At 37.4% G+C, this 26,928-nt stretch overlaps 2 protein-coding genes across 2 annotated transcripts in view; one reads left to right on the plus strand and one right to left on the minus strand.

Moving 5' to 3' along the window:
* Window positions 1-3,949: 3,949 nt before the first annotated feature.
* On the plus strand, window positions 3,950-7,289 carry LOC149827516 (uncharacterized). The gene is made up of 5 exons (XM_090018526.1): window positions 3,950-4,006; window positions 4,110-4,662; window positions 4,752-5,280; window positions 5,765-5,846; window positions 7,086-7,289. Exons 1-5 carry the CDS (start codon window positions 3,950-3,952, stop codon window positions 7,287-7,289), a joined length of 1,425 nt encoding a protein of 474 aa, XP_089874652.1.
* Window positions 7,290-12,471: 5,182 nt separating this feature from the next.
* Window positions 12,472-26,928, minus strand: part of LOC149827517 (sec34-like family protein) — a 54,642-nt gene continuing 40,185 nt past the window's right edge. The window contains exons 18-25 of the mRNA XM_090019438.1: window positions 25,406-25,438; window positions 25,132-25,218; window positions 24,977-25,039; window positions 18,313-18,429; window positions 15,985-16,077; window positions 14,358-14,483; window positions 14,174-14,274; window positions 12,472-12,867 (exon numbers count right to left, since the gene is read on the minus strand). Of these exons, the coding sequence (XP_089875564.1) occupies window positions 12,738-12,867; window positions 14,174-14,274; window positions 14,358-14,483; window positions 15,985-16,077; window positions 18,313-18,429; window positions 24,977-25,039; window positions 25,132-25,218; window positions 25,406-25,438 (750 nt within the window). The 3' untranslated portion in view covers window positions 12,472-12,737. The remainder of the gene's footprint in view (window positions 12,868-14,173; window positions 14,275-14,357; window positions 14,484-15,984; window positions 16,078-18,312; window positions 18,430-24,976; window positions 25,040-25,131; window positions 25,219-25,405; window positions 25,439-26,928) is intronic.

Raw genomic sequence — 26,928 nt, forward strand, 5'->3', positions numbered from 1 at the left:
AAGGGGGGGAAAAGAAGATATGCTTCTATTTTATTACAAAACTGAGGCCACTCGTCATCTTCCATTATAAAATTGTCTCAAGGCACGTTATCCTTGGTGACATTGACTGTTGAGGATGAACAATAGAAAGTAAAAATTGTAAACTTGTAAAAATTGTTATTGTTGGTCACAATGTCGATCCTGTGACCAAACTTTCATAAGATTCACGAGATCCTCAGTATACTTGGCTTTTCTCGAGACCACTTGACCTCAGGAACAATGTAAGCAAAGAAACCTCTAATTTTTTCACGTTTCTCTCTCTCTCTCTCTCTCTCTCTCTCTCTCTCTCTCTATATATATATATATATATATATATATATATATATATATATATATATATATATATATATATATATATATATATATATATATATATATATATATATATATATATATATATACTTGCCTACTTTTGAGTTAGGCGCCAATGTGCATAGTCAAGAATCTAAACTAAGGTGAGCACAAATGCATAGTAAAAAACCAAATCAAAACCCTAAATCTCAACAAATATTATTAATAATTTTTAACTAAAATCAAACATGCATTCATGGAATCATGATTAATTTTGATTTTAAAAAATCACAAAAATAGCTAATCAAATATTCATGTCATTAGCCCCAAAGGGGTTTGGCATATATAATGGGATATTCAGGTTCAAATCACATGGTGTCACGGTGTCACCCCTTGCCTAAGCGGAAGTGTGGCCACTCCCCGAGGGGCAAGGGGTAAGCCCATAAAGTTTTACGTTGCGATGTTAGTGATCATAAGTACGGCAGGCAAAGCCAACTCAGTTAGGTTTGATCTTAAGGGTGGTTTCTTCATGTAAATATATATATATAAAAAAATATTCATGTCATTTGAAAAACCAAAATAAAAAACTCAAATCTTAACAAAAATGAAATATTTGAAAGTTTGATAAGTGATAACCAAAATCAAATATTTATTAATGGAATCATACTTAATAATAATTGAAAAGAAAAAAAATCCAAAAAATCCAAAAAATGTAATCAAATATTTACATCATTTGAAAAAATCCAAATCAATACCTTAATTTCTAAAAATATCATAGAGCATAACCAGCTCAACTAGGTGGGGTGGTTTCTCTGTGTAAATATAAAAAATATTCATGTCATTTGAAAAACCAAAATAAAAACCTAAATTCTAAAAAAAATCAAAGATTTAGGGGTTTTATAAGTGATAACCAAAATCAAATATTCATTAATGAAATCATGCTTAATGATAATTGAAAAAAAAATAAAAAAAATAAAAAACTCTAATCAAATATTTACATCATTTGAAAAAATCCAAATCAATACCATAATTTTTTAAAAAATCATAAAGTTATACTCATTGAAAAAACCTCTAATATTTGGACCAAAATCAAGCTAATTAAAAAATACATAAAAAAACAAAACCCTAATTAGACATTTATGCTATTTAAAAATAAACTAAAAAAACCTTGAACCCTAACAAACATCATATATTATGTTAATTTAATAAATAAATAAATGCTCTAAAATCAAAACATTCATGTTAATATCATACATTATGATAACCTAAAAGAAAAAAAGAACACAAAAGACCCTATAACCCTAATTAAACATTTATGTCATTTAAAAAAAAATCCAAATCAATATCCTAAATCTGAAAATATTCATAGATTTATGCTAATTAAAAAAGAAAAAAAAACTAATATTCTAACCAAAATCAACCATTCATTACATGCCTAAAGCTAATTAAAAAAAACATAAAAACTCTAAAAATCCTAATTAAACATTCATGCTATTTAAAAAATAAACTAAATAAAAAACCTAAACCCTAACAAACATAGTACAATATGTTAATTAAAAAATAAAAATCCTAAAATCAAAATCCTATAAAAAATTCATTCATGATTCATGAGATAATTTGAGAAAAACAAAAATAGAAAAGAAGAAAAGGAAAACCCAACAACCATCCACCAAAGTTATGCCTGGAGATGTCGTTGGGCAGCAAATAGCCAGATAGGGTTTCAGGGTTGAGATAAAGAGAGAGCGTTGTTGAGGGGAAATTGGGTAAAAGATGAGACAATCAGGTCGGGCACCCGTCCTTTCACTGGGTAGTAGTCACCCTTTCACTGGGTCTAACCCGAACCCCTTTATTAGGGGACTATTAGGTCAAGGTGGGCACTTGTCCACCTACCCACGGCTCTACCCATACAGTGGACGCGAGAGTGCTATCTTTGGTAGTGCTTTTGAAGCGCCACTAAAAGCCTTTTCACATGCGTGCACAAATCATGTACACTGATTCAAACAAACTTTCCATATTTTCAGTTTTCACGGTTGCATATTCTCTCTTTATATATAGGGTAATATGTTTGTGCTAAATAGGTTTTTTGATATATTTTTATTTTATTTTTAAATTCTAACCGTACATATGTGATCTATGTAATTGATTTTACAGGGATTAACTCTTTGAAGCATTCGATTCAGACTCACAGTTGGGTTTTTAAAAGGTTAGAAAAATCAAGGGTCGGAACTGAAAAAAAAAAATACTAAGAACCCCATTTATCATGATTCATTTAGCACGGATGCATTGTTAGTAGGGGTGACAATTGGGTCGGGTTGGCGGGTCGGGTCGGTGGGTTGGTGGGTCAGCATACCGCAATACGAACCCGACCTGAACATGACCCATTTATTAAACGGGTAACCCGACACAACTCGGTTAGCCCGTTTAATAAACGGGTTGGGTCGAGTAAACAGGTTGACGGGTCAGGTTCGGGTAAATGGGTTGACCCGCCCCCTAACCCGTTTATTAAACGAGTTGGCAGGTTAGCATACCCTTAACACGAACCCAACCCGTTTAAAAAATGGGTTAGGCGAGTTGACCCGTTTATGACATGAACCCATTTAAGCCAAACCCTAACCAGCCTAAGAGGTGGGTCTTATCAGGTTTTGCCACAGCTAATTGTTAGTGACAAAACTAAAATATTAGATCTAGAAATATGGGCATTTTCAACACTTTTTTTGCAAATCTAACTAGAACACCTTTTTTGCAAATCCAAGGATTTAGATGTGCTTGGCATGCTGAATTTGCTAGGAATCAACCATTGGATCTTGTATTTTAGATGAAAAAGTGTGATTTTTGAATGCTAGAATATTTTTGAAGATTATGAGCCATTGATTTTAAATTCTTAAAAAAATCTTGTTTATGCATCCAAATAGGACGATTCAAGAAGGGTTCTTATAAAACCAAACCTGCATATCACATCAACACGGTTAGATTTATGAGAAAAGAACAAAAAAACCATAAAAATCGTGGTTAACACATTAGTTCTCATATCAATTCTCATATTTTAGTGATTCTCCATTCTTTTATATATATATATCGATAAAGCGTAGGAGAATGTCGCAATAGGTCTGCCCAATGAAAAATTCCAAATAAACTCTAAGACCATGGTTGAGTATTTGACCCTGTTTGGACTTATTTGATACTTCGGATGTGGATTCACCCAAACACAAAGGTAAACTGTAAAAATAATACTAAAAATAAAATTGACGTGCGGTGATGTAGAAGACAAATGACATGGCTTGTCTGTACTCCAGTACCGGGAAACCATATCAAACAAGAAGCTTCCCCGAAAAAAACACCGGATATTCATGCTCACGGTTCTGTCTCTTCATCCCTGTTCTCTCGCTCTCTCTCTCTCAACCCAAGAAAGCCTCCCACTGCATTTTCTTGGAGAGCTCAAAAGAGGAAGAATCAGGTCTGCTACAGTCAATGCCTAACCATCAACCAGTAAAGCTACTGTCATTTTCTCTAGAAAAAGGTTTCAGGTGAACAGAATGGTTCAACAGAGGAAGCCAGCAGCAGAGAGTCATCAAGAGATTTTTTAAGCCCCAAATCGGTAACTCCCTCACCCATTTCCACCATGGATCTCAAGACCCCAAAGCATCTCCAAAGCCCATACTTTTTCTACTCCAACCAGGTAACGCTCCAATCTTTTTGTATTCTTTATCTTCTGCATGCTCTCTCTTTCTTGAGTGATGATGACTTCTAATAGCCTTTTTTTTTCTTTGTTGGTGCAGCAGGAATCACCACTGGAACGGAACACAAGCATTTTCAGCAAAGATGCAGAAGGCCCATTTTCAGAAACATTTCTAGACCACCCTGATCCCCTGTGCAAGCTCAACCTGAGGGAAACCTCAGATTTTGTGAAGTCTTTCCCTCTCTCTAAGGCAAACACAGCGCCTAAAGGGTTTGTAGATAGTCCTAGTCATAGAAGAACAGGAGGAGGGGTGCTCATTGGTCAAAGAAGGCTACTGGAAGCTCCATCAACACCTGGTAGACCTGTTTTCTCTTTCAACAACAGTGGTTCACCCCTTGCCAATTTTTCAAGAAAGCCCTTCCCTTCCAAATGGCATGATGCAGAGAAGTGGCTCATTGGCTCCTCTTGCAATGGGTCCCCAGCCCATATCATAAAACCTGAGCCTCAAAGGATCACAAGGCAACAAAGCCAACAAGCTCTCACCTACAAAACTGAGCTGTTTGCCGAAAAGATCAGAGCTTCAGATGAAAAAATGTCAGCTTTAGTCCCTAGCAGCAAAGGACATATCCCTTCTGACAAAAAATCCGCTTTTCTTGGTACCATCTTTATCCTTCTCTCTTTTTTCCTTATTCAGTGTTGATGATAAAACACTACTACTGCACTGAAAAACGTACTTCTGTTTGAGTGATATTTTTCTTGTGTACAGATAAATATACAGATAATGTGGAACCTGTGAATTCAAATTTTAGATATTGTGAGCCAATGAAAGAAGGGTTCTTGTTCAGAAGTTCAGTGAGTGAACCTATGAAGAATGCTGGTACTGAGGTGGTGAGGGAGGTTCATCACAGAGACGTTGGAACAGAGATGACACCTCTTGGGAGCTCAAGGAATTCAAGGTGCCCAACACCCATCAAGACGCCTTCACCACCCAGGCACAACACACCCGCTGCATGGTCTGGGCCGCTGGGTGGTCCTCCACCGATTTCACCCATAGATACCTCTGAGATCCATGATTACCATTTCGCCAAGCTTGAGCTTGGGAATAAGTTCGGTTGGATCGATCTTAACTTATCGAATTGGAGTTCGAGAGAGGAAGAGGAAGAAGAGGTCTCAAGGAGTTTGAGACATTTTGAGGTGGGGGCTGGGAGGAAGAGCGTTGGAGATTGCAAAGTTTCTATTTGGGAAGATGAAGAGAAAACCAAGTGTTGTATAAGGTAATTGATGCACGGTAATGCATTCTTTGTGTCAGTTTCTTATCATGAATTGATTGATGATGTTGGTGTTCGTCTTCTCTCTTGTTTCTTGGAGAAATTTGCAGTCTCGGATCAAGTTAGCACGTCTAAGTCGATGTGGTGGTTAAGATTCAACCGAAGAAATTTATTCAGTTTCTTTCAAGCTTTTTTCGTTTTTTGTGATTTTGATGGATTCTACGTGTGTTTACTAAAACTGAAAATTAAATCTATTGTTGGATTTTAAGTTGCAGTAATTCATTTATTTGTTTGGTCTGAAACTATTTCTGGCTCCAGCATTTTAAGTTTTGAGCTAATCTGCACGTGCTTTGTCTGTGACCCTTACTAAATGGGCCAAGTTTATGTTTGTTGTTTTAACTTCTCATGATTTGTTTTTCTTTTTGTTTGTTCTTCTCCACTGCAAAGTTGCTTTACTTTTGTCTGGCCAATTGCTTCTTTTGCTTTTTAGGTATCAGAGGGAAGAAGCAAAGATTCATGCATGGGTGAATCTGCAAAATGCAAAAGCAGAGGCTCAGTCAAGAAAGCTAGAGGTTGGTTGCTCTGTGGAAAGTTTTCACTGTTTTCCCTCTCCCAAGTTCTTAGTTCCATTTGATAAGTGCAAAACAGTTCAGGATTTGCATACCACTGGTACAAACTCAAACAACCTGCTGAAATTCTCCGAAGTTAATAAAAGCATAGAATCTTCAAAAGTAGACTTTACAGGATTCGGTTTCTCCATTTTTAAGTTTTTTTTTTCTGCTACTGGCTTTCTCCATTTTTATGTTTTCCCCCCTTTTTTTGGATATGCCAAGGGAAAAAAACCCACAATTAGGCTTCAGGTTGATGAGACCCTTTAGGTCCCCGCTTCCCGTGGGTTTCAAACCGTGGTCATCTCATGTCAGACTCGGGTGACTAACCATGGTTGTGAGTCCTTGTGGGGTTCTTCATTTTTAAGTTTGTTGGTGGGAAACTCTAATGTTTGAAACATGAACACAACAATGTGGTGAATTTCCAAAACTAGAGCTCTGTGGGTTCACTACTAAGATGTGACAAAAATGTCTCATTATCCATAGCTCTTCTTCCTCTTGAGAGTTAAATGGTATACGAAGACTAAATCTTCTGCTGTCCAATGACTATTCCGATGCCTCACATGATCACATCCTGTATATCGGTACCTTTTGTTGCCTTGATGGAAATTTCAAGTTCCCACCTGCCATATTAAGCCCCATGCTCTCTTTTGTGTCACTTTTGTTTCCCTTTGTGTCCTTTCAACTCACAGGTTGTACTATTCTCCTTTTGAATTCGATCTCACCGCCACCACCGAAGGGGTGTAGCACAGTCATTTACATTTGTCACCAACAAACATTGAAATATTTGCCTGAATTTTATTGGTTTGATTATATGTTGACTACCACAAAAAGGTGGAATAGTTTCTCTTCATTCTCCTCCTTGGCATAGTTGGCGTTATTTTAACTTTATTGCTATTTATGATCTGCTTGTATTCCACAACCAAAAGCCAACGTACGACACCATGTTTCATTCCTAGTATTATCATTGTTATTTATATGTTATTGCATCATGACAATACAATAACTGGGCTCAAGTAAGTTTGCCTTGCCTTGCCCATTTTTCAACTTCCTCTTTATCAATATCAATACCAAGATTCAAGTATTGGATTTAACTGCAGTAAAGTAAGAAAGAAGTTTTTCTCGCTACCATTCTTCTGCCTTCTGAATTTCTGCCGGTTGACTGATAGCGAGTTAAAATGCAAAACATGGTCTTTGTCTCAGGTGAAAATACAGAAGATGAGGTCAAACCTGGAAGAAAAACTCATGAAAAGAATGGCATTGGTTCACAGGAAGTCAGAGGAGTGGAGGGAAGCTGCTCAATTTCAACATTCTCAGCACATGCTTAAAGCCTCTCAGCAATCACAAATGATGAAGACCCAAAACTCAACCTTCCAAGAAACCCCTCCTTGTAGTTGTTTCCGGTAGGAAACACTAAATTATATCAAAAAACAGAATGAAAGAGTGTCTGCTTCAATTTTTCCACGCAACCCAATTTGCTTACTTCTAATTACAAGAAAATAAAGTAGAAGAGCACACATGCTCTTCCTTCTGTTATGGTTTTGGAGTCTAGTTGTTCTAACTGAGATTAATTATCCAGGAACTTGCAGAGAGAGAGAGAGAGATGTTTGTGGATTCATATAAGGCCCTGTTTCGAAACTCAGCATCGGAGGTTGCCGGAGAGGATTCATGGAATCCTTAGCTCCTACCTTCATTTGGGATGGAGGGAGAACTGACGTGGCACTTGCCGATGCTAGTTCCATGATCCAGCTACCACCCTCTACCCATTTCTCTCCTTTCCCTCTCATTCTCAACCCTCTTGCACGATCCCCACCAACCCTAAAGAGGTCAGCTACTGCATCCTCATTCACATTGCAGTCATTTTAAGGCGGCTGTTTGTTTAATGTAGTGATAGTACTGGACCGACTTGACCCTACCGAGGAATAGGACAGATGTGGCCCAATCCTTTATTTAACCAAGTACTCTTTTAAACATCCAAACTAGCCAAGAGGAATCACATGTAAAGTGGGTCCAGCAAATTCATAAAAAAGCATGGCCACAAATAAACATGGCCTGTGGAAAATGATGGATCAAGATCTTGAGAATCAAATTATCTGTCATGGGAAACTGCAGGTGTTTTTATTTTTTATAGATCAAGGGAAACTGTGAACTAATTCAACCCCGCCTGTGAGTGCAAACTGATCGGATACAGGCCAAACCATGCCAGATTTAAATCTCCAGAGTCCAAAATGCAAGAATTAGATATGAATCTATCAGATGAGGTAGGATTGAATATTAAATTAAAGACAAGATATTGACATGCAAAATATGCAATTGGATTGGATTTTAAATTAAATCCAAATTAAGTTCAACCTAAAATACTGACCCGAATATTAAAAATAGTCTGAGTAAGCAAATCTAAGTCTCATCCAAATGCACATTTAGACTATATCAGCTCCACTGCACCCTACACCTCGAGCTTAGCCAAGGTAGTACATGAATGATTATCCTCACTTGTCATGAGCATGCTATATAAATTTCATTCATTACAATACAATTTTATCACAATCAAGTCTGGGCCCATCTACATCCGCTTTTTGTTGAAAGGCAAGCTGGGGTTAGGCAGACCCCACCAGTTAATATTCAACGTACCACTGGGGTTTGAACCTGCAACGTCTCACCTCAAGGAGACATGCACTGACAGTTCCTACCAACCACCACAAGGAGACGTGCCTTTTGAGTGCACATAATGTATAGCCGGAGCTTTTTTTTTTTTTTTTGCTAGGTCAAAGAAAAACCAGTCATCACCAACCGCACATTGGCCAGACTCAGATTGGTAAAACCCTTGAGGGCCCTCTATCTATTATGGCAAAGGGTGCTCCTTATGAGTTTAGAACTCGTGATGTCACATGCCCTTACCAAGTGAGTAGAGGCCTTCTGGGTACGTAGTCATGGTCTTCTTTTTTTTAGATAGGCAAGCTGGGGTTAGTCTGACCCCCACCAGTTATACAACGTACCATTGGGATTTGAACTTTCAACGTCCCAACACAAGGTGACGTGCACTAACATCTCCTACCAAACAATCGGACCTCCCGTTGGTAGTCATGGTCTTCTTGATCAAAAAGAAACTTTCAAGATAGCATGGGAAAGATTTCAGTATAATTATAATATTTAAAATTTTAAGAAAATAAATTAAGTATATAAAATACTCATAATTAAAACCTTAATATAATATTGTGTTAGTTTTAGAAATAACAATATCGCATTTTGTAAACCTAACAATATTGTCACTTCCAATATCGTGAATTTCTACCACCGCAGTGGTTACCCATGTGGCCAAAGGAGTTTTGTGTCAAGCTGAAGGCACTTCAGGATCGAATCTCACTAGTGCATGGGGGCTGCCATTTCTTTATCACGGTTGGAGCATGTAAGGCTGGGTGGTCGTGTCCTCCACCCGGAGTTTTACCTCTCAGGGAGCGGACCCATTAAGTGACCCGGTTCTTGGTGAAGGATCCTTTGTTATAAAAAAATAATTAAAAACAAGAAAGAATTTGTAAACCTAACAATATTTTCACATTGAATATCGCGATTTTCAAAATCTTGGCAAAATTTGTGACTCTTGACTGCACAGATGAATGTAGGCATGTGGGCTTTCCCCGAGCCAATTCCAAAGCCTGGTCCAGTCAACCAAGATACCACCATGGTTGGACTCTGTATCTCCTAGATGGGCTTCATATTTTTTCTCAGAACTGTTGATGCCTTAGATGAACGGCATCTAGAGTTTGCAAAATGCACGACTGAGAACATAGTTCTATGGTATCTGGGATGCCGTTCATCGCATGGATGAACGGCATCAGGGTGATTACCGTCAGAGGTCCCTCTGACCTATTGCACACATAAAAAAAACTGCATGCATCCAACTATGCATGAACACCCCGCAATGTCAGTTTGCCATCACTGCGGCGAATCAAATAGGAGTTTTTAAGTGAGACAAGATACCAGGCCCATCATCCTGCTGCCTAGGGGTGGCAATTTCTGACACGACCCGCCAACCCGACCCGCCAACCCGCCTCTTAGGCGGGTTCGGGTTGGGCTTAAGCCAACCCGTTTAATAAACGGGTCGACCCGTGTAACCCGTTTATTAAACAGGTCGGGTTCGGGTTGGGGGTATGCCAACCCGTCTGCCTGACCCGTCAACCCGACCGCCAACCCGACCCGCCAACCTGATCCGTCAACCCGCCAACCTGACCCGCGAACCTGAAAACCCGTTTACCCGACCCAACCCATTTATTAAATGGGTTGGCGGGTCGTGTCGGGTAACCCGTTTATTAAACGGGTCGGGTTCGGGTTGAGGTATGCTGACACGCCAACCCGCCAACCCGACCCGATTGCCACCCCTACTGCTGCCTTCTAGTGAATGGGCCCATCCGATCAATATCATCTACGTATTGTATTATTTTTTTATTTATAACCCGAAGAAATCACACCGGGCACAAAGACCTGTTAGCGCTGGCTCAGCCTGCCATGCCTACGGTAGTCATGCCAGCAGTCAGGGGCAGATCTAGGGGGGCGAGGAGGGGATCAAGCTCCTCCTAAAGTTTTGAAAATTTTTATTATTTTATTATAAAACTTTATATTGCCTCCCTTTATATTTTAGTTTTATATTTTATTTTATTATGAAAAAAATCCTCCTTTAAGGAAACTATAAAAAATTATATTGCCTTCCTTTATATTTTAGTTTTATATTTTATTTTATTATAAATTTTTTTGCCCCCCTTTAGGCAAAATATAAAAATTTTTATTGCACCTCTTTATATTTTATTTTATTATAATTTTTTTTGGTCCACTTTAAGCAAAATCTTGAAAATTTATATTGCCTCTTTATATTTTATTTTATAATAAAAACTTTTTGCCCCCCCTTTAAGCAAAATCCTAGATCCACGGTAGCGTAAAACTTCAAAGCTAGGACCTCTGCCCCGAGGGCCTATGCTACCGGTTGGCTTGTGCAAAGGAAAGACACCCATGAGAGTGGATATGATTGTACAAATATTTGTGCATTAAGCACTAGATCCATCTTGGGGTCAGGCCTGTCAGTTATGGAGCCCAAGGCCCGGTGGAGGGCAATCAGGTGCTTAATGCACAAATTTTGTGCCCTATGATTGCACCCCTATCCGGATTAGTCAAGCAGAAGGCTCCATATTGTATTGTTTACGTACAACAAAATGGCATTCTTTGATCATTATCATGTTAATGGCAAAACATGCAAATGAAATTATTGGTATTGTTTTATTTTGTACTTTTGTTGTTTAAATTTGTTATTGGTGGTACTCAATTTCATTTTACGGGTGCTGAGAGTAGAGGTAGCTAATGGGCCGGTTTGACCCATTAACCGAACCAGCTTGTTGAAACCCAGACCGGCATGGCCCAAGAGATACAGTAACGGTTCAAGCTCGTAAACCGTGTAGTGGGCTGTACCAGTTTTACTTCCCGACCCAAAAACCCATTACAACCTGAACCTGTTTAACCCGTGAACCAGACCATACTAACCCGCATCAACCCATCTAACAACCCGTCCAATGAACCGTATCCACATGAAGAAGAAGACAGGTATTCTTAATTTTTTTTTTTAGTTGTAATATTTATAGTTTTAGAATTTTTATTTCTAATTTTAATTTGTAATCTACTTTAATTTTTTTTCATAATAAAATTTCGGACTTTGGTCGTGTGGTTTTTTTCCTTCGAGGTTGGTGTCCATTTTTATTTTTTTCAATTCTACCAATTTCGCCGGTTCAACCCATGAAACGGCCTACCTAAGCCCAGCCCAACCGTACTGAACATATTATTGATTTTCAAATTTTGCTAATATGTTTTACAAAAGAAAACCGTTGTTATGTTTAGTGACAAACAACTTTCGAAAACTGTTTTCTCTATGTAGTAATTTGTGAAAGAAAATCTGGTTGATATGTTTGAACATCAATATATGATAATCAAAAGCACATTTTTGAACATAGATGGCATTTGAAAGTTCCCCTCTCTCTCTCACACACACAATCTCTCTCGTGCCAAGCTGTGTAACTAGGGTTGGGAAACAAACAGGGCAGATTGAGGCTCAGTTTTTTTGGCTTTTTGGAAACTTATTTGAGCTCGTGAAGCAAAGGGAGCGTTTGATTGAGCGGATGGTGATGTCTGCCATCCGCAGAATGTGTGGGGCCCACACAAACAAGGGACGTGTGTGTGTGTGGGGTGGGGGGGGCGGGAACCCACGGTCATCTTGAACGATTTTTCTTGTCGGGAAGAGTTATTCCTTTCCCCCTAGAACAGGAGAGGACAGGACACTTGAAAAAAAAAGGCATCCTTGGACAAGGACATATGCGGACAGGACTTGGTGCCCTTGTCCAGGCCTGTCCGCGAATCAAATGCCTCTTCATTTTACATAACAAAGCCAAAGATAAATGACCGCTGCTCAGCTCATATGCAGGAGCCTTAGTTGAGCTCTCAGCGGAAGCACTAAACTCGATCCCAATGCACAGGACTTGAAACCACTGCACCTCCCTTCGATAGAACCAGGTCTCACCTCTAACCTGTTATGGGGGTAGGGTTGCAACTATGCACAATCATTCTCATTTGTATCAAAGGTAACTCAATAAGGGGTATATGTTTGAGTACAAAAGTAGGGACCAGATCACAAACAGCTAACCCACTCGACAATAGGAAAAATTCAAATGGAACAGCATTTTGTTCAAGATATATGCATGATATTGTCAAGAAACAATGATTAATATATAAAAAAATGCTGCATGTACTCTCGGAAAAAAATAACTACAGGAAAAATATTAACCTGAAGATTTTTATCGTAGGTGAGTCTTCTAAACAAACTTACAAAATTTTTTCCAGCCGAGCTTGAAACTCCTGAGCTTTCATCATTCCAATGTTCTCAGTCTCTTCAGGAGCATATTCAGATTCTATCAATCTCTGAACCTGCATATGGGCCTCCAGAATATTTGCTCTGAAAACAGTGTCAAGACGTATAAGCATCAACCAAATATGGTGAAGTTTAGAGCTATACTATAAGGAATTGTGAAAGGCTTGAAGCAAATAATATTAAAAAATAGAAATTTGAACTGAAAACCATAATCAAGTTGAACAGAGTGCTGTTCTACTCCAATACATGAACAAACACCTTGAAGTTGCAAACTATGTATTATGGAACGCACTGCTTAGCCTTGTGTGTGTGTGTCACGTCAGACAACTGTGCTTCATTGTCACAGTTTAATATATCGATAATTTAATTATGTTTTTAATGATCTTTAGTCTAGGAGTTCTTGTTAATTGCTTCTCTCCTAATAATAATTCATTTGCAAGAGTTTATTTGCATTTACTAATGATGTGAGCAAAGACTGGGAATTTGATGTGCCTACGCATGTCTCCATCCCTACATATCATAAAAAGATTTCCATGTTTCTTGTGTCCAATGTCCATTGTTGTAGGTTCAGTAGTCAAATAATGATCATAGTTATTGAAGAGAAAAAGAAAGAAAAGTTCTTGAAAAAAAATAATGATAGTTTTTGGTTGGCTAGTGCTCGACAGTTCTCAGTTGTTGACTGTCACATGGATATGGATGCGGGAGCAGGATACAACACGGATTCACTTGATACAATTCAATAATTTTCAATGATTAGGATTTGGGGACAGGGCTGCACACACACATAGATCTATGTAAGTCTGTGTGAATGTATAAAACAACAATTCTAAATCACTATAATCAGGAACATCAAAATAATGCAAGTACATTGAAATTGAAATGTAATGCACTTGATGACAAATTTTCAAAGAAAAAGAATTCAAGTGAATATAAAATAAGTAAATAAGATCATGAAAGAAAAATAGATAAAAACTCTGCAGTCTTCCAGCATAACAAACATGGGATGAGCCAGTTGCACTGCAACTAGCTTTTCGTCTGCTTAGCTTACCACAATCTACTTATACCGTATGAGGACAGACTTGTAGCTACCAGTTCCCTCCCTTTTTTTTCTGAGATCATACCAATCTTTAGTGGTAGGAAAAGAAGAAGGCGCTACATCAGCGTCCTTTTTAAGTCTATGTTCAATTAAATTGGATCTCAATTTAGGAAACTTAAAAGTTTTGGCATCTTCAATCTAACCAAAATATAAGACTGCCACAAAATCCAAAGACAAAATATGCTAGAAATATTAATTGGTGGTTTATATTCAAGAGTCATGGATATGTCCGTACTTGATCTGCATGGTACAATAATTAAGCAATCATCATGGGTTCTCAGTAACGCAACTTACTTGATGGGCTTAAACAGAATTGCACGAGTTGAAGGATTCTGAAGATAGAGTTTCATTTTTTCCGTAACTTTTGGCAACTCTTGTTGAATAGCACTGTCGACCTGCCAAAATCACATATTCTGGTGATTAGACAATGAATAGACCAATAACATGAACAGATGAAACTTTAGCTTGAATGTAGAACCTTCTGTACAAGCTCTGCTATTTTTTCTGGAGATGCAAAAGCCTGATCCTTGAGTGGCTTTGCTAAGACTGAATCTATTTTCTGACCATGGTTACCAGACGATAATGCGACCTTTACTGCAGTAACCTGAAAAGAATGATATTTCTCGTTCACACATGTATCCATGTTCAACAAAATACTATTCAAATTCAAATAAACAGCAGACCTCAAGTCAAGATCCTCAAATCCCATGGACAAAAGGGATTTTGATGAGTAACTATCCTGGTGATGTCATCTGAGCCTGGTTTCAACTTAATATCAGACTTAAAGTGCATTCATCAAGTCATAATTTAAAATAGACCAGACTTAGCAACATACAAACCTGATCCAACTCTGGAACTGAACCTGATGCCCAGAGTTGTTATAGTTCAAAACTATTGTCAGATCCCTGTTCCCTTCCTTTTTCTTTTTTATCTTTTCCCTCAAGGCCCTTTCCTGTTAGATGAATCCAAGCATTAAGTCAAATGCTAATTTCTAAAAGGAAAGGGCCTGAACGGAAAAAGCACTTTCGTTAAGTAAAGTTCCCTTCGGCTGATCATTAAGTGAAAATTGGACAACTCAAAGTTGATGATGTGTGGAGAATTGAAACTCGCAGTTAGGAGGGGATCACTAATTACCCAACCCAAGTGTCTTCTGACTCCCTGAATTATTTGAGACTTAGGAAGTCACAGTGGCAATTGCTTGAAGTCAGGAGAGCTTATCAATGTCTACTGAGCAACTTTTGAGCTGAAACCAAACTTGTAAAACTTTTAAGCAGCCTGAATTTCTGGTTGAAGTCAAGGTCAATTACTCAGCATGCTTCACATCAGGACAATAGTTTGCCTCATGGAACGAATTTTGATTGTGGTTATTTTTATGGTGCTGATTGTATCTACTTATAATCCCATATCAGTTCGTAGTTAGGGGTGTCAACGGACCAAACCCTATAGTGTCCGTGTATGGTGATAAATAAGACAACCCGATTAAGACCCAGGTCCGGACCCGAAGGTGCGATTAATACATGGATCCTGGTATAGTTTGTGAAACTTTATACCAGACCCGGGCCCAACCCGAGTTCCTATTAAGACTTGCAATTTTCAATGTAAAAATGATAAAAAATATTATTTTATTGGGTATGGTCCAGGTCTGGTTCATGTAGTTTTTATTGGGTCCGGGTATGGTTTATCTTATAGTGGACCCGATTAGACCCGGCTCCGGACCCGATACCATACCCGAAAATCGGGTCCAAGTCTGGTTCCACCTAGATCTGAACCAAACCCGAACCGTTGACACCCCTATTCGTAGTGATAAGGCTGAGTCATAAAAATAATTCATTGACTTAAGTGATCTACGTAAACTAATATGAAAAAGAAAAAAAGCTAAATAAGGGGAAAAATACAGCGTGGCATCCATTTGAGCCTCAAACCCAAATCCCATTTTGGAAGGATGACACTTGAGTCAAGTAGTCCAAAGTCTGGCTGAGTTGGCCACACTTTCAAGTCACTCCCAGCACAAGACTCCTCATCCAGTTGAATAACATTTTCTGACTCCCCAGCTTATCAACAAACCTTTAAATAACAGCTGTGGGTAACAAGAAGAGAGTTCACACCTTGGTTACAAAGGAAAGCATAGGATCAACCACAAGCTTTGTCACAGACATGATAAACTCTTCACATGTGGCTTTGAGGCACTTCTCCAATTCCTGCACATGAAAGCAAAACTTGTAGCCGAAGACAACATGATGTTCAAGGTGATGTTCTAGAAATGATTGGGACAGCATAAAAATGAAACAACAATTAAAAAAATGAAAAAGGTCAATTATCAGTCCCAACAGAGGAAAAAATTAAATGTATATGAAAGCCTCAAAATATGGCCTCTAGTTGCATCATTGAAGGTTTTGCATGTGGAAGTGCATTGCTGAAGGATATCATATTCAAACTGCAAATCATGGTGCATTTATATACTGCTCGTCTATATTGTTCCTATAGCTTTATTTCAAGATTTCTTGTTAAGAAAGAGAAAGGTGGTTTCTGACCATTTCTTCACAACTTCTTTATCTTCTTGTTTTTTCCAGCTATGTCACATGGTCGGTTCGTGTAAATGTTTTGTGTTCACATGATACCAATACAGATAGCAGAATATCTTGTAAGAACTTGGAGTCTCAAACACATGTAACATTATACAATATTTAAACAGTCAAACATATAAATGATTCTGGTCCTAATTTTCCATAAGATTGCATGTCTTTGTCACGTATCATGTCATGTCACATGTATGTATCCATTTCAATGTGGAATGTCTTCCTATCAGCACTTAAGAAACATGAGTGAACAAGAAATCAGAACCAAGAAGCAAAGAAGTTCAGGAAGTCACCAGGAAAAGAAAAACAAATGCAACACACAGTCAGTATGAAAGAGGTTATGATTTAAAAGAAGACACTAGTGTATGCCACAACAAAAACATTTCAATACTCAGGCTCTCTTTAACAAGAAGACATCAATGTATGGATGTTATCATGACAAGCTAGCTGCGATGATATGAAATGTAATGTTTCCCAAGTCACAAAGAAGAGACAAGAAGAGAATGTGTTGGTGGTCAGGACTGTGGACGGTACATTATGCTGAATTTCTGGATTGGCAAAGAATAGTAGAGTAAAAAATGCATATAGTAAAGTGCGAGGATAACAGCATAGATGAGGATCAAGGAAGATTATTTGCAAAGGTTTCTGAATGTTTCATAAAAGTGTGAAGTAACACAAATACAAGAAACAGATATTACACAAGTCAAAGTAATTAGAAAAAGAAAAAAGACCCATAAAAGAGGTTGAAAGCTAGGTCACATAAATGCGGGTGTGTGTATATATATATATGTGTGTGTGTGTGTGTGTGTGTGCGTGCACGTGTGTGTGTGTTTATTTATATACTATAGATAAAACCGGACTTGGTTAGGGTTAACTGAGTCCAGTTTTGGACAGAAATGGACCCCGGTCCAGTTGACTGCACCTGACACTGCAAAAGCAGTGTCCAAGTGTCACACCCATGTGGACATGGGTGCATTGACCTTTTAGAAGGGTCCGTGTTACATAGGTTGAAAGGGGGTATTAAAAAGTGACAGTTTTAGTTCAAGATATGACTGACTGAGAAAATAGGACTTACAAAGCTGATGCAAGTGGGAGATGATGATGATGATGATGATTACATGTCTGTGTGTGGGTATCTGCATATGCATGTATGCAGGACATGTTCACACATGCTGCATGTATGCATATACATACGTCTGTAATACCAAATGTAAAATGTTAGTTGAACTTTTCTGGAAGGAACTTCAACTTACAATGATATACGCAATTAAAAACACACAAATATGTGCTAGAATCTTCAGATGCGTAGGATATGGGTCCTACTACATGAGGGGAATGAAGTGTGAAGATTACCTGATGAACTAAAAAAGAACCACGTCTTTTATTTAATTGATGTTGTGAAAACTAGTCTTCCTCTCTTTAGATCTAATAAAAGAACTGGCATTGACTTCAGCTTTTGGTTTCATTTTCCAGCCTTCCAAAACTTAAATCTCTTTTTTCCATTTGTTCTCATTTTTCCAAAAATCTCTTTTCAATCCTTGTGAATTTTATTTTGACTCTAAAACTAGAGATCATTCAAGTAGCGTCATTTCTTCTGAAGTGAGAAATACTAGCATAAAATTTGTGAAGATTTTCCATTTATACTGTCACCCAATAGGATCAGTAAGCCTTTAACTGTTAAAATCAACATCAGCCATGTGCTTGATCATATTATTTTCATAGTCCACTTAAAATGCCAGACAAAAATGGAATGTTTTTTCAAACGTTATGAAAAAATTAGCTATTATTTGTACAAAACTAGAAAAGTGTTTATTCACAAAACAAGAGAGAGAGAGATAGAGGAATCGGTTGCCCAACCTTCTTTGCATCTATCTGATTCTCCAAAACCCTCGGTGACAATGTTCTTGCCAATGATGTTGACCTTGACCAGTCAAACAAAGATGCTTGACCTCTGAGTAGCCGCCTCAGATGTTCCTGAAAAAGTAATCAAGATAAAGAAAAGAAACAGTGAATGCCTTAAGCTCATCTCTTTACTAGAATGCAGCTAGGGAACAATAAACTAATCATAGTAGACTCCATTACTTAAATACACAAACACATTGAAACTTCGATATACCCCAAGTTGTTTAGCATTAGACTACAAGCAGGAATGACTCAGCTTTGACTTGGCAATACAATAGACCTCAGAAGAGTCATCCGGCCTATCAGTCAATCATCTCTTGTTGGAGTCTGGCGCCAAAACTGAAACTGGTTGTGTTGCACAATTGGATGCAACTGAGTCAAGAATAGGGGGCTTCCTAAACCAGTTCCATCATGCTGTGCTTTTGTGAGCACTTACTTTCTCCATGCAAAAATAACTTGTCATGATAAGAGATGAATATAGATAGACAGCAAGTTTGACATGTATGCCTTCTAACGAATTTTCACTTGCACAGTTTTGGTAGCCAGTTAGAATATTAACATACGCTAGAAAAATGTATCAAATCTTTAAAGTTCACACTTTGCCATATGATCCAGTGGAAAAGCAAATTTGGAGTGGTTTATCATTGCTCCCAAACATCAATAGTGCAGAAAATGATGCACTTCAGTAAGGTAACAGCAGCCAGTGCTAGTAAAAAAGAAAAGGCCAAGCTATTGCAATTTTGTGGTCAAGTGACAATTAAATAGCTGAAGTCAAACTCAAGTAAAAAAATCATCAAGTCAACAAACAACAAATGATGATATTTAGTATCAAGTTGTAGAATCCTTGTTTCCTGTACTTTTTCCTTGCTTCTAAACCAAGCTGCTGTATTCCACCTAAGGCTGTCAACAGGCTGGACTTGGAGTCAGATACCTAACTAACTAGGTCTGGATTATTAAAGTTGGGATGTAGAAAGGAGAGCCAGATTAGGGGAAAAAAGGTCTGGGAGTAGATATATTGGGACGTGAATATGGATCGGCTGAAAATCCAGATCCATATCCACAATTCAGTCTACAGAATCGTATTTTGTTGTATGTCATTTTTACATTCCAGTACTAACCCCTTATGTTATTTTAATGTTGTATTAAAGATGGGGTCAAATATGTCAAATGTGTAAAACTCAACATTTGGAAAATATAAGATAGAGGATCTACACGTGTCCTGTTTTTGAGGAATGTGATTTCTAGGGAAGCCTGTCTATCTTCTTCTCCTCCTCCTCTCTCTTCATGTGGTAAACTTCGTTGACGACTTCGTATACCATATTCTAACATGGTATCAGAGCAAGGCCAATTGATGGGACTTCTTCAAGGTAAGTCTTTGTAGATCTTGATCTACCTCCAGTTTGACTTTTTCCTCTTTTCCTTCTTCTGCATCTCTGTTTTTTCTTTGTTCATCCTTTCCCAGCCAGATCAAATCTGATATCTGATATCATGTAGTGCTTGTGGCAACTGGTATATATTATATACCCTGTGTTCTCTTGTTTCTTCATACCCTGGTATATATCACATACTGTGTTCTTCTGTGCTTGACCTACTTCATTTATATGATATTGGTGGTTAAAGATTTTTACTGAACCACAAAAGAATTTGACATCTGTGAGATTTACAAGTTCTGGTTCCTGAGATTTAAAAAAAAAAATCTCATGTTTCACTGTTTTGTTGATATTGCTTCTGGCTGAAGTAGGTCACTTCACTTTTATATTCTTGGTTTTTTCTTCCTATATCTTGTTTTATTCTTTCTCTTTGCTTAAAATAATTGTGTCATGGATTCAAACTTTTCCTCCTCTACAAACTTGTCTTCAAATTTTCTGCCTCAATTACTCTCCGAAAAACTCAATAATTTCAAATTTCTGATTTGGAAAAGGTAAATTACTCCTTTTATAAGAAGTCAATATCTATTAGGACACTTGGATGGGTCCCTCTTGGTTCCACTGGAGTTTATTTTGCAAGACACAAAGGATGAGAAAGGACAGGTCATTTCATCAACTCAAATAAGAAATCCAGAGTTTGTCAGTTGGATGAAAAAAGATCAGGTACTAGTGGCATACATCACTTCAACCCTTTCACAAGAAGTTCTGATTGGTATTCCAGATGATTGCACAGCCATGCAATTATGGATGCATTTGGCATAGACTTATCCCCAGATATCAGAGTCCAAGGTTATGTATCTGAAACACGAATTCCAAAATCTCAAAAAGGACAGCAGCACCAGTATCATGGACTTTTTGAATAAAATCAAGAGCATAACTTATCAGTTAGCTCTAATCAGATGTGAAATATCAAAAAAAGATAAAGTGCAGCAAACACTTAATAGATTGGGATCAAAGTATCACGTATTATGTACTACCATGGGATGTCTTCCAGCCCCTCCAACATTTGAGAATTTGAGACTAAAGTTGTTTAACTATGAGATGTCTCTTAAAGGATCTGACAGTGGAAACAGAGGTCAAGGAAATTTCCAAGATGTTCTTTATACAGGGTCTTTTTGTGGCAGAGGTCGTAATTTTCGTGGAGGCAGAGGTCGTGGAAGAAAAAATAGAGCAGAACAAGGAGTATTACCTACTCCCAACACACCTCCTTTAAACAATCAAGGAGGACGAGGTGTTCCCACCTGTTATGTGTGTAAGAAACCTGGGCATATAAAGACAAACGGTTGGTTCAAGGATGATCTCAGGTACAATGCCCAATTAAATATGGTTCAGAACAAACAGGAGGGTGAAATTTCAGGGCATCACAAGGGCCAATCAAGTGAGACCAGCAACTTTGCATTCGACAAGAACTTATTGTTGGTTGCTCTCAACGGCTTGAACTTGAAGCAAAATGAACAAGGGATATAGTATATTGACTCAGGGGCAGCAAATCATATCAACGGTGATGTGGGTAAGATTTCTAACTTAGTTCCACATCGTGGTAAAGGCAATGTTGTAATTGGAGATGGAATTCGACATCCCATATCACATGTTGGTCAAGTTTTTGTTCCTATTTTCAAATCTAAAACTCTTTCTTTGTCAAATGTTTTTTATGTTCAAAATATCAAGGAAATTTTGATTTCTGTTTTTAGACTTGTAGATACAAATTCAAGCATCTCATTTATCCCTAACTCTGTTTATGTGAAGGATTTTCTCACGAAGAAGACGTTCTCTTAAGGGGAAAGATGCAGGAATATGTACATCTTCAGGGAGAGTGAAGTTAGATCTGAAAAATCAGTTTCAACTGTTCAGTCAAAGTTGAAGTTGTTGTCATTATCATCATCTTCCTTTATCTATGTTTCCAGTATTGATGAGTCAAATAAGCCTGAAATATGGCCGCTAGGTTGGATGATGGTCTCTATGTACCGTCAGCTCCACTGTTTTCATTGTTGTTAGAATGTGATCCTCTGTTTTGTGGGCATGTGATATCTCATCACACACCACCAGATTTAGACATGTATTACTACTTTTATTAACATTAATGTTATTTAACGTTCTCTCTAAAAAAAAGCATGAAATATTGCAGTCGTTTAGCCTATTGTAATAAGTCATTTGTTGAGGGACTTGTTTCTAGTCATCTTATTCTTAAGTCCATTTCAGATAAATGGATACAAGGTTCTTTAAGTTCAAGCTGTCAAGTATGTAAGAGTCGTGTATTGTCATTTCCTTCATGAAATAATAATACTTCAAAACCTTCTAAAATTATTCAGATGTTTGGGGTCTTGCACCCAAGAGTTCACTATCAGGAAGTAAATGCTATGTTATTTTTGTTGATGACTTTACTCGTTACACGAGGATATTCTTTATGAAACATAAATCTGAAGTCTTCAATATCTTTTGTAGATTCCATGTGTTTGTTAAGAATCAATTCTCTGGTCCCATTCTTAATTTTCAATGTGATAGAGGTGAAGAGTTTTGTTCAAAGGAATTCATTGACTTTTTAAATGATAATGGAATTAATCACAAAATATCATGCCCATATACACCTCAAGAAAATGGCGTTGAAAAAAGAAAGCATCGTCATATTGTGGAGGGTAGTCTTGTGATGATTCATGCAAGTAATTTGCCGTTATTTTTATGGACAGAGGCCTTTCATTTCGTTAATTTTGTAATAAACAAGTTGCCAATGAAAAGGCTGGGAAACCGGTCACCATTCGACATGTTGTATGAAAAAAATTTAGTTTATGATGAACTGAGGGCGTGGGGCTGCACATGTTATATTCACATAGACAAGTCCTTGAGAACAAAGTTTGATAAAAGAGACCTTGTGTGCAAGTTTGTTGGGTATGCAGTTGACTATAAAGGGTATTGTTGTTATGATCCTGCTGAGAAATGCATTTGAATATCTCGAAATGAAGTGTTTGATGAACTGCTATACCAAGATATAAATGTGCTCAAATCACAGCCAAAACCACAGCCCATACAGATATCAGCCATGGCTTAATGCTAAACCTTTTGCCCTTCCTAATCCTGAATGTTCTATGCAGCAAAATGCCAAAGACCTGCCCAACTTAAATGTTGAGGAGTTGCAGTCTCATATGCAGAATACTGGATCTAATAATGGACAGTCTTTGGCTGGTTTCCAAAGATACAAAGAAGGGGTTGTATACAGTAGAAGACCAAGAGAATCAAATACAGGACCAGCTATAGAAGAAGTCTCACATGTCCCAAGTGATATCGTTGAGCCAAGAAGATCAGCCAGGCTTCGACACCCGGTGGAAAGGTGGGTAAGTTATGATAGTTTTTCAGCAGACCACCAATTATTTCTGGCTGAAATAACTAAGCATGATGAGCCCAAATCTTACAATCAAATTTCCAAACACAAAAGGTGGGTAGAGGCCATGACAGCTTTGCATGAATGTCAAACGTGGGAAATAGTGCCAAGACCAAACGAGAAACATGTTGTTGGCTCAAGATGGGTATACAAAATAAAATATAAATTTGATGGTTCAATAGAACGATATAAAGGCAGACTTGTTGCAAAGAGTTATACTCAAGAACATGGCCTGGACTATAATGAGACGCTCAGTCTTGTCGTTAAAATGTGTATCATATTAATTTTAGCATGGTGACCAGAATGAAGAAGTGTACATGAAGCAGCCATCGAGATAGTGTTATGGATCCAAATGCATATGTTTGTACTTTGTAGATTAAAGTGAGCCATATATGGGCTGAAGCAAGCCTCGGATCTTAGTTCAAAACCTTTTTCCTAGAAATTCAGAAACATGGCTTTCAAATATCATCTCTTTATCATTCCCTGTTTATTTTCAAGAAGGAACCATAACCCTCTTACTTTACTCATCCTGATATTACATATGTTGTCAATCAAGCATCTCAATTTATGCATGAACCAAAGGTTAGCTATATGAAAGCAGTGAAAAGAATATTGAGATATTTGAAAGGTACCATAGGAGATGGATTGGGGGAGAAGATATATTATCATTGATAGCATTCTCCGATGTTGATTGGGGTGGAGATCCATAAGAAAGAAGGTCAATTTTCAGCTATTGTGTTTTTATTAGCAGCAACCTTATATCATGGAGTAGTCGAAAACAAAGAGCAGTTGCATGGTCAAGCTCTGAGGTTGAGTATAGAACTATGACAGCGGTCACTTCAGAATTTGTGTGGATAGATTCCTCCTTATAGAACTAGGAGAGAAAGTATCAAATTATGTCTTATTCTGTGATAATCAAAGTGCAATTCGAATATCACTAAATCCGGTCCAACATAGCAGAACCAAACATATTGAAATAGACCAATGTTTCATTAGATAGAAATTAGAAAATTGAAGGGAAGTTAAAGACTAAGTTTGTGAGAACAGAAAATCAGATAGTTGATGTATTTACAAAAGGTCTAACAGTTTAGAGATTTTGTTACTTGAAGAACAAGTTGTCCATGGCAAGGTTATCTGTATGAATTTTCATCCCTCAAAAAATTTATTTTTACCTTGAAAAACGCAATCAAGGGTAGAATCCTACTATTTTGACTATGCTGAACACATCCATGGGGTCAGATTTGGTCAACATTACTAGACCCTATGAGTTCCAGGTAGGGGGTTCGGAACCCACAAGTATATATATATATATATATATATATATATATATATATATATATATATATATATATATATATATATATATATATATAGGCTGTGCCAAATCAGCCCAAAACATATTTTGTAGAAAAGATGATGGATTAACGATTACAGAAAAGAGATCTGGTCCCCCTTTATGACCAAACAAACACTTGGATCTGAATCCGAACCTCATTACCCACCCCAGACATCTAAAGATACTTTGTACCTCTGTGCCACATTCCATCAAGCTCTCATTCTACTTCCTACATTCCTTACTAGCATACAGCTTTTTATTCTCTACTTTTATTACATAATCACAAAGCAAGTCCAAAGTTAAAAAACAACTACCGTCAGAAGGCTATATGGCAAAAGGAAAGACAGGAAGCACAATCAATCACATGTATAAAATACCATGCTACAAAGATCAACAACAATAACTTTCAAGTAATTAAGATAAACAACTACACCAATAGTGAAGGCATGTATACCGTAAAAAGGACCAAGTGTAGAAACAAACCAGCAAATGAGTGAAGTCCAGCTCCTTGTGAGTGACAGAAAATTCGAATTCAAATGGTGCAATCTGGAGGGGGAAAAGGAAAGAGCAAAGGTTTACTTGTAACTATTTTACTGAAAATTGAACCAGTAGTGCAATAATCATAGAAACACCAAAACCTGCTCTCTCAATATGAGTAAATGTTTAATGAGGAAAAGTTGCCCATCCATAGAAGAGGATCTCTTTGTAATAAGCTTGCTTGCTTTCTGGCACAAAATAACAAAATGGAGAAAACAAGGCCTCTGAAATGATTATCCAAGAACAAATTAAAAAATTCACTTTTCAAGAAGGAAAAGAAAAGAAATGTCCTCATACAAATAATGTGTACAACATAGTCGCTATACATTCAGTTTTCCATGTTATCATAGTTGAAACTTGCACAAATCCACTCACCTGAATGGATGTGGAACAAACTTCAACAGCTTCCTGAAAGTGCACACAAAAGTGAAACTATCAAAAGAAGGAAAAGAAAAAAACATAGCTTTCTCAAACTGTCTGTAGCAATGAAAAAAAACAAATTTATTTGTTTGCAAACACCTATATTGACCTCATGATGATATCAACAATGGCTTTATCGAGGGAATTTCAAAAATGTCTTTTTTCCAAAATTTCTAATATATATAGACACACATTTTGCTACTAAAATAAACGAAATGAACTTGTATAAATTAAATGGTTTTGGAATGTTTGCAAGGTGGATCAGCTACCCTTCATGAAGGAATTTCATAGTAATGGTAACTTCTAAAGAAAGAATTACCAAAATATCAATGTTCTTATTCTCAAAAACCATGATGCTGAGGATATAGATCGATTTAGACACATCTCACATATTGGAGGTTTATACAAGGTTGTGGCAGAAGTTACAGCAACAAGATTGAAGCCGGTTTGGTAAAATCTGATATTTCCTTACTAATGCATGTTTATTTCAAGCAAGTCCATGAATGTGGCATCATTTCCAATGAGGCAATCCAATGGTGTCAGTATCATATCGTGTCACACAATATGATATGATATATTGTAGGGAACTGATATGACTTGAGGCATGTCACATTTGACAATTATTGTACACTGTTAAATTGTATCTCATATATTTATATATAGAGAGAGATACATATACATATATATTTCATATATATGTATATATATCTATTTATATATATATATATATATACTTTTCCTCTTGTAATACCCACTAGGAGTAAAATAGTCTTTTCACTCATTCACGCATATTTATTTTTTAATATGTTTTTATTCTTTTCATTTTTTCTTTTATTTTTTTTTTTTTATTGTTTTGTCTTTTAGGCAATGAGGGGCCCACCATATAGAAGTTGGGCCCCTCCAACGGTCACAAATGTGACTCTTGGAAGGGCTCCAACGCCTTTATGGGAGCCCCTCATTGGGTCCTCTCACTTGTATAAATATGGGGTCATCCCCCTTGTATTTGTTATCCTTTTTGTAAAGGTTCTCTTACTCTTCATTAAACTTATTCTTTATTTTTCATGCCTTTGTGCATGTCTACTCCTTTGTGAGTGTTCATCTTGCCTTTATGCGCATATTGGTCTATTGAGAATCTAGTGCCTTTGTGCACATAGCTTTAGTCTTGAAGACATTTTTACACGGTATCAGAGCTTGGTCTCTAGAAAAATAGCTTGTGTATTGTGTCATCACAGTGGTCGCCTCGAAAGTCATGCCCATACTTCATTCTTGTGTTTTGGCGTGGAAAGCTCTTGCAATCCGCATCTAGTGAAAACACGCTACATCAAGTAAGCCTAAAGAAGACCCGTTGTGGTAAGTGTTCTATTTTTCGAAAACTCCTTTTGTCTCTCATAAAAAGTTCATCAATGGCGGAAAAAGACTCACTTTTCTCTTGGTTTCAAACTCAATGAGTCAAACTATCATGTTTGGGCCGGCGATAT

This window comes from Nuphar pumila, chromosome 10 (assembly GCF_984573655.1).
Source record: "Nuphar pumila chromosome 10, dmNupPumi1.hap1.1, whole genome shotgun sequence".
In the NCBI taxonomy this organism is placed as follows: Eukaryota; Viridiplantae; Streptophyta; class Magnoliopsida; order Nymphaeales; family Nymphaeaceae; genus Nuphar; species Nuphar pumila.

Coding starts and splice junctions, on each gene's coding strand:
- LOC149827516 (XM_090018526.1), top strand. CDS start 3,950: ATGGATCTCAAGACCCCAAAGCATCTCCAAAGCCCATACTTTTTCTAC. Junction 4,663..4,751: donor CAAAAAATCCGCTTTTCTTG/GTACCATCTTTA, acceptor CTTCTGTTTGAG/TGATATTTTTCTTGTGTACA. Junction 5,847..7,085: donor CTCAGTCAAGAAAGCTAGAG/GTTGGTTGCTCT, acceptor TCTTTGTCTCAG/GTGAAAATACAGAAGATGAG.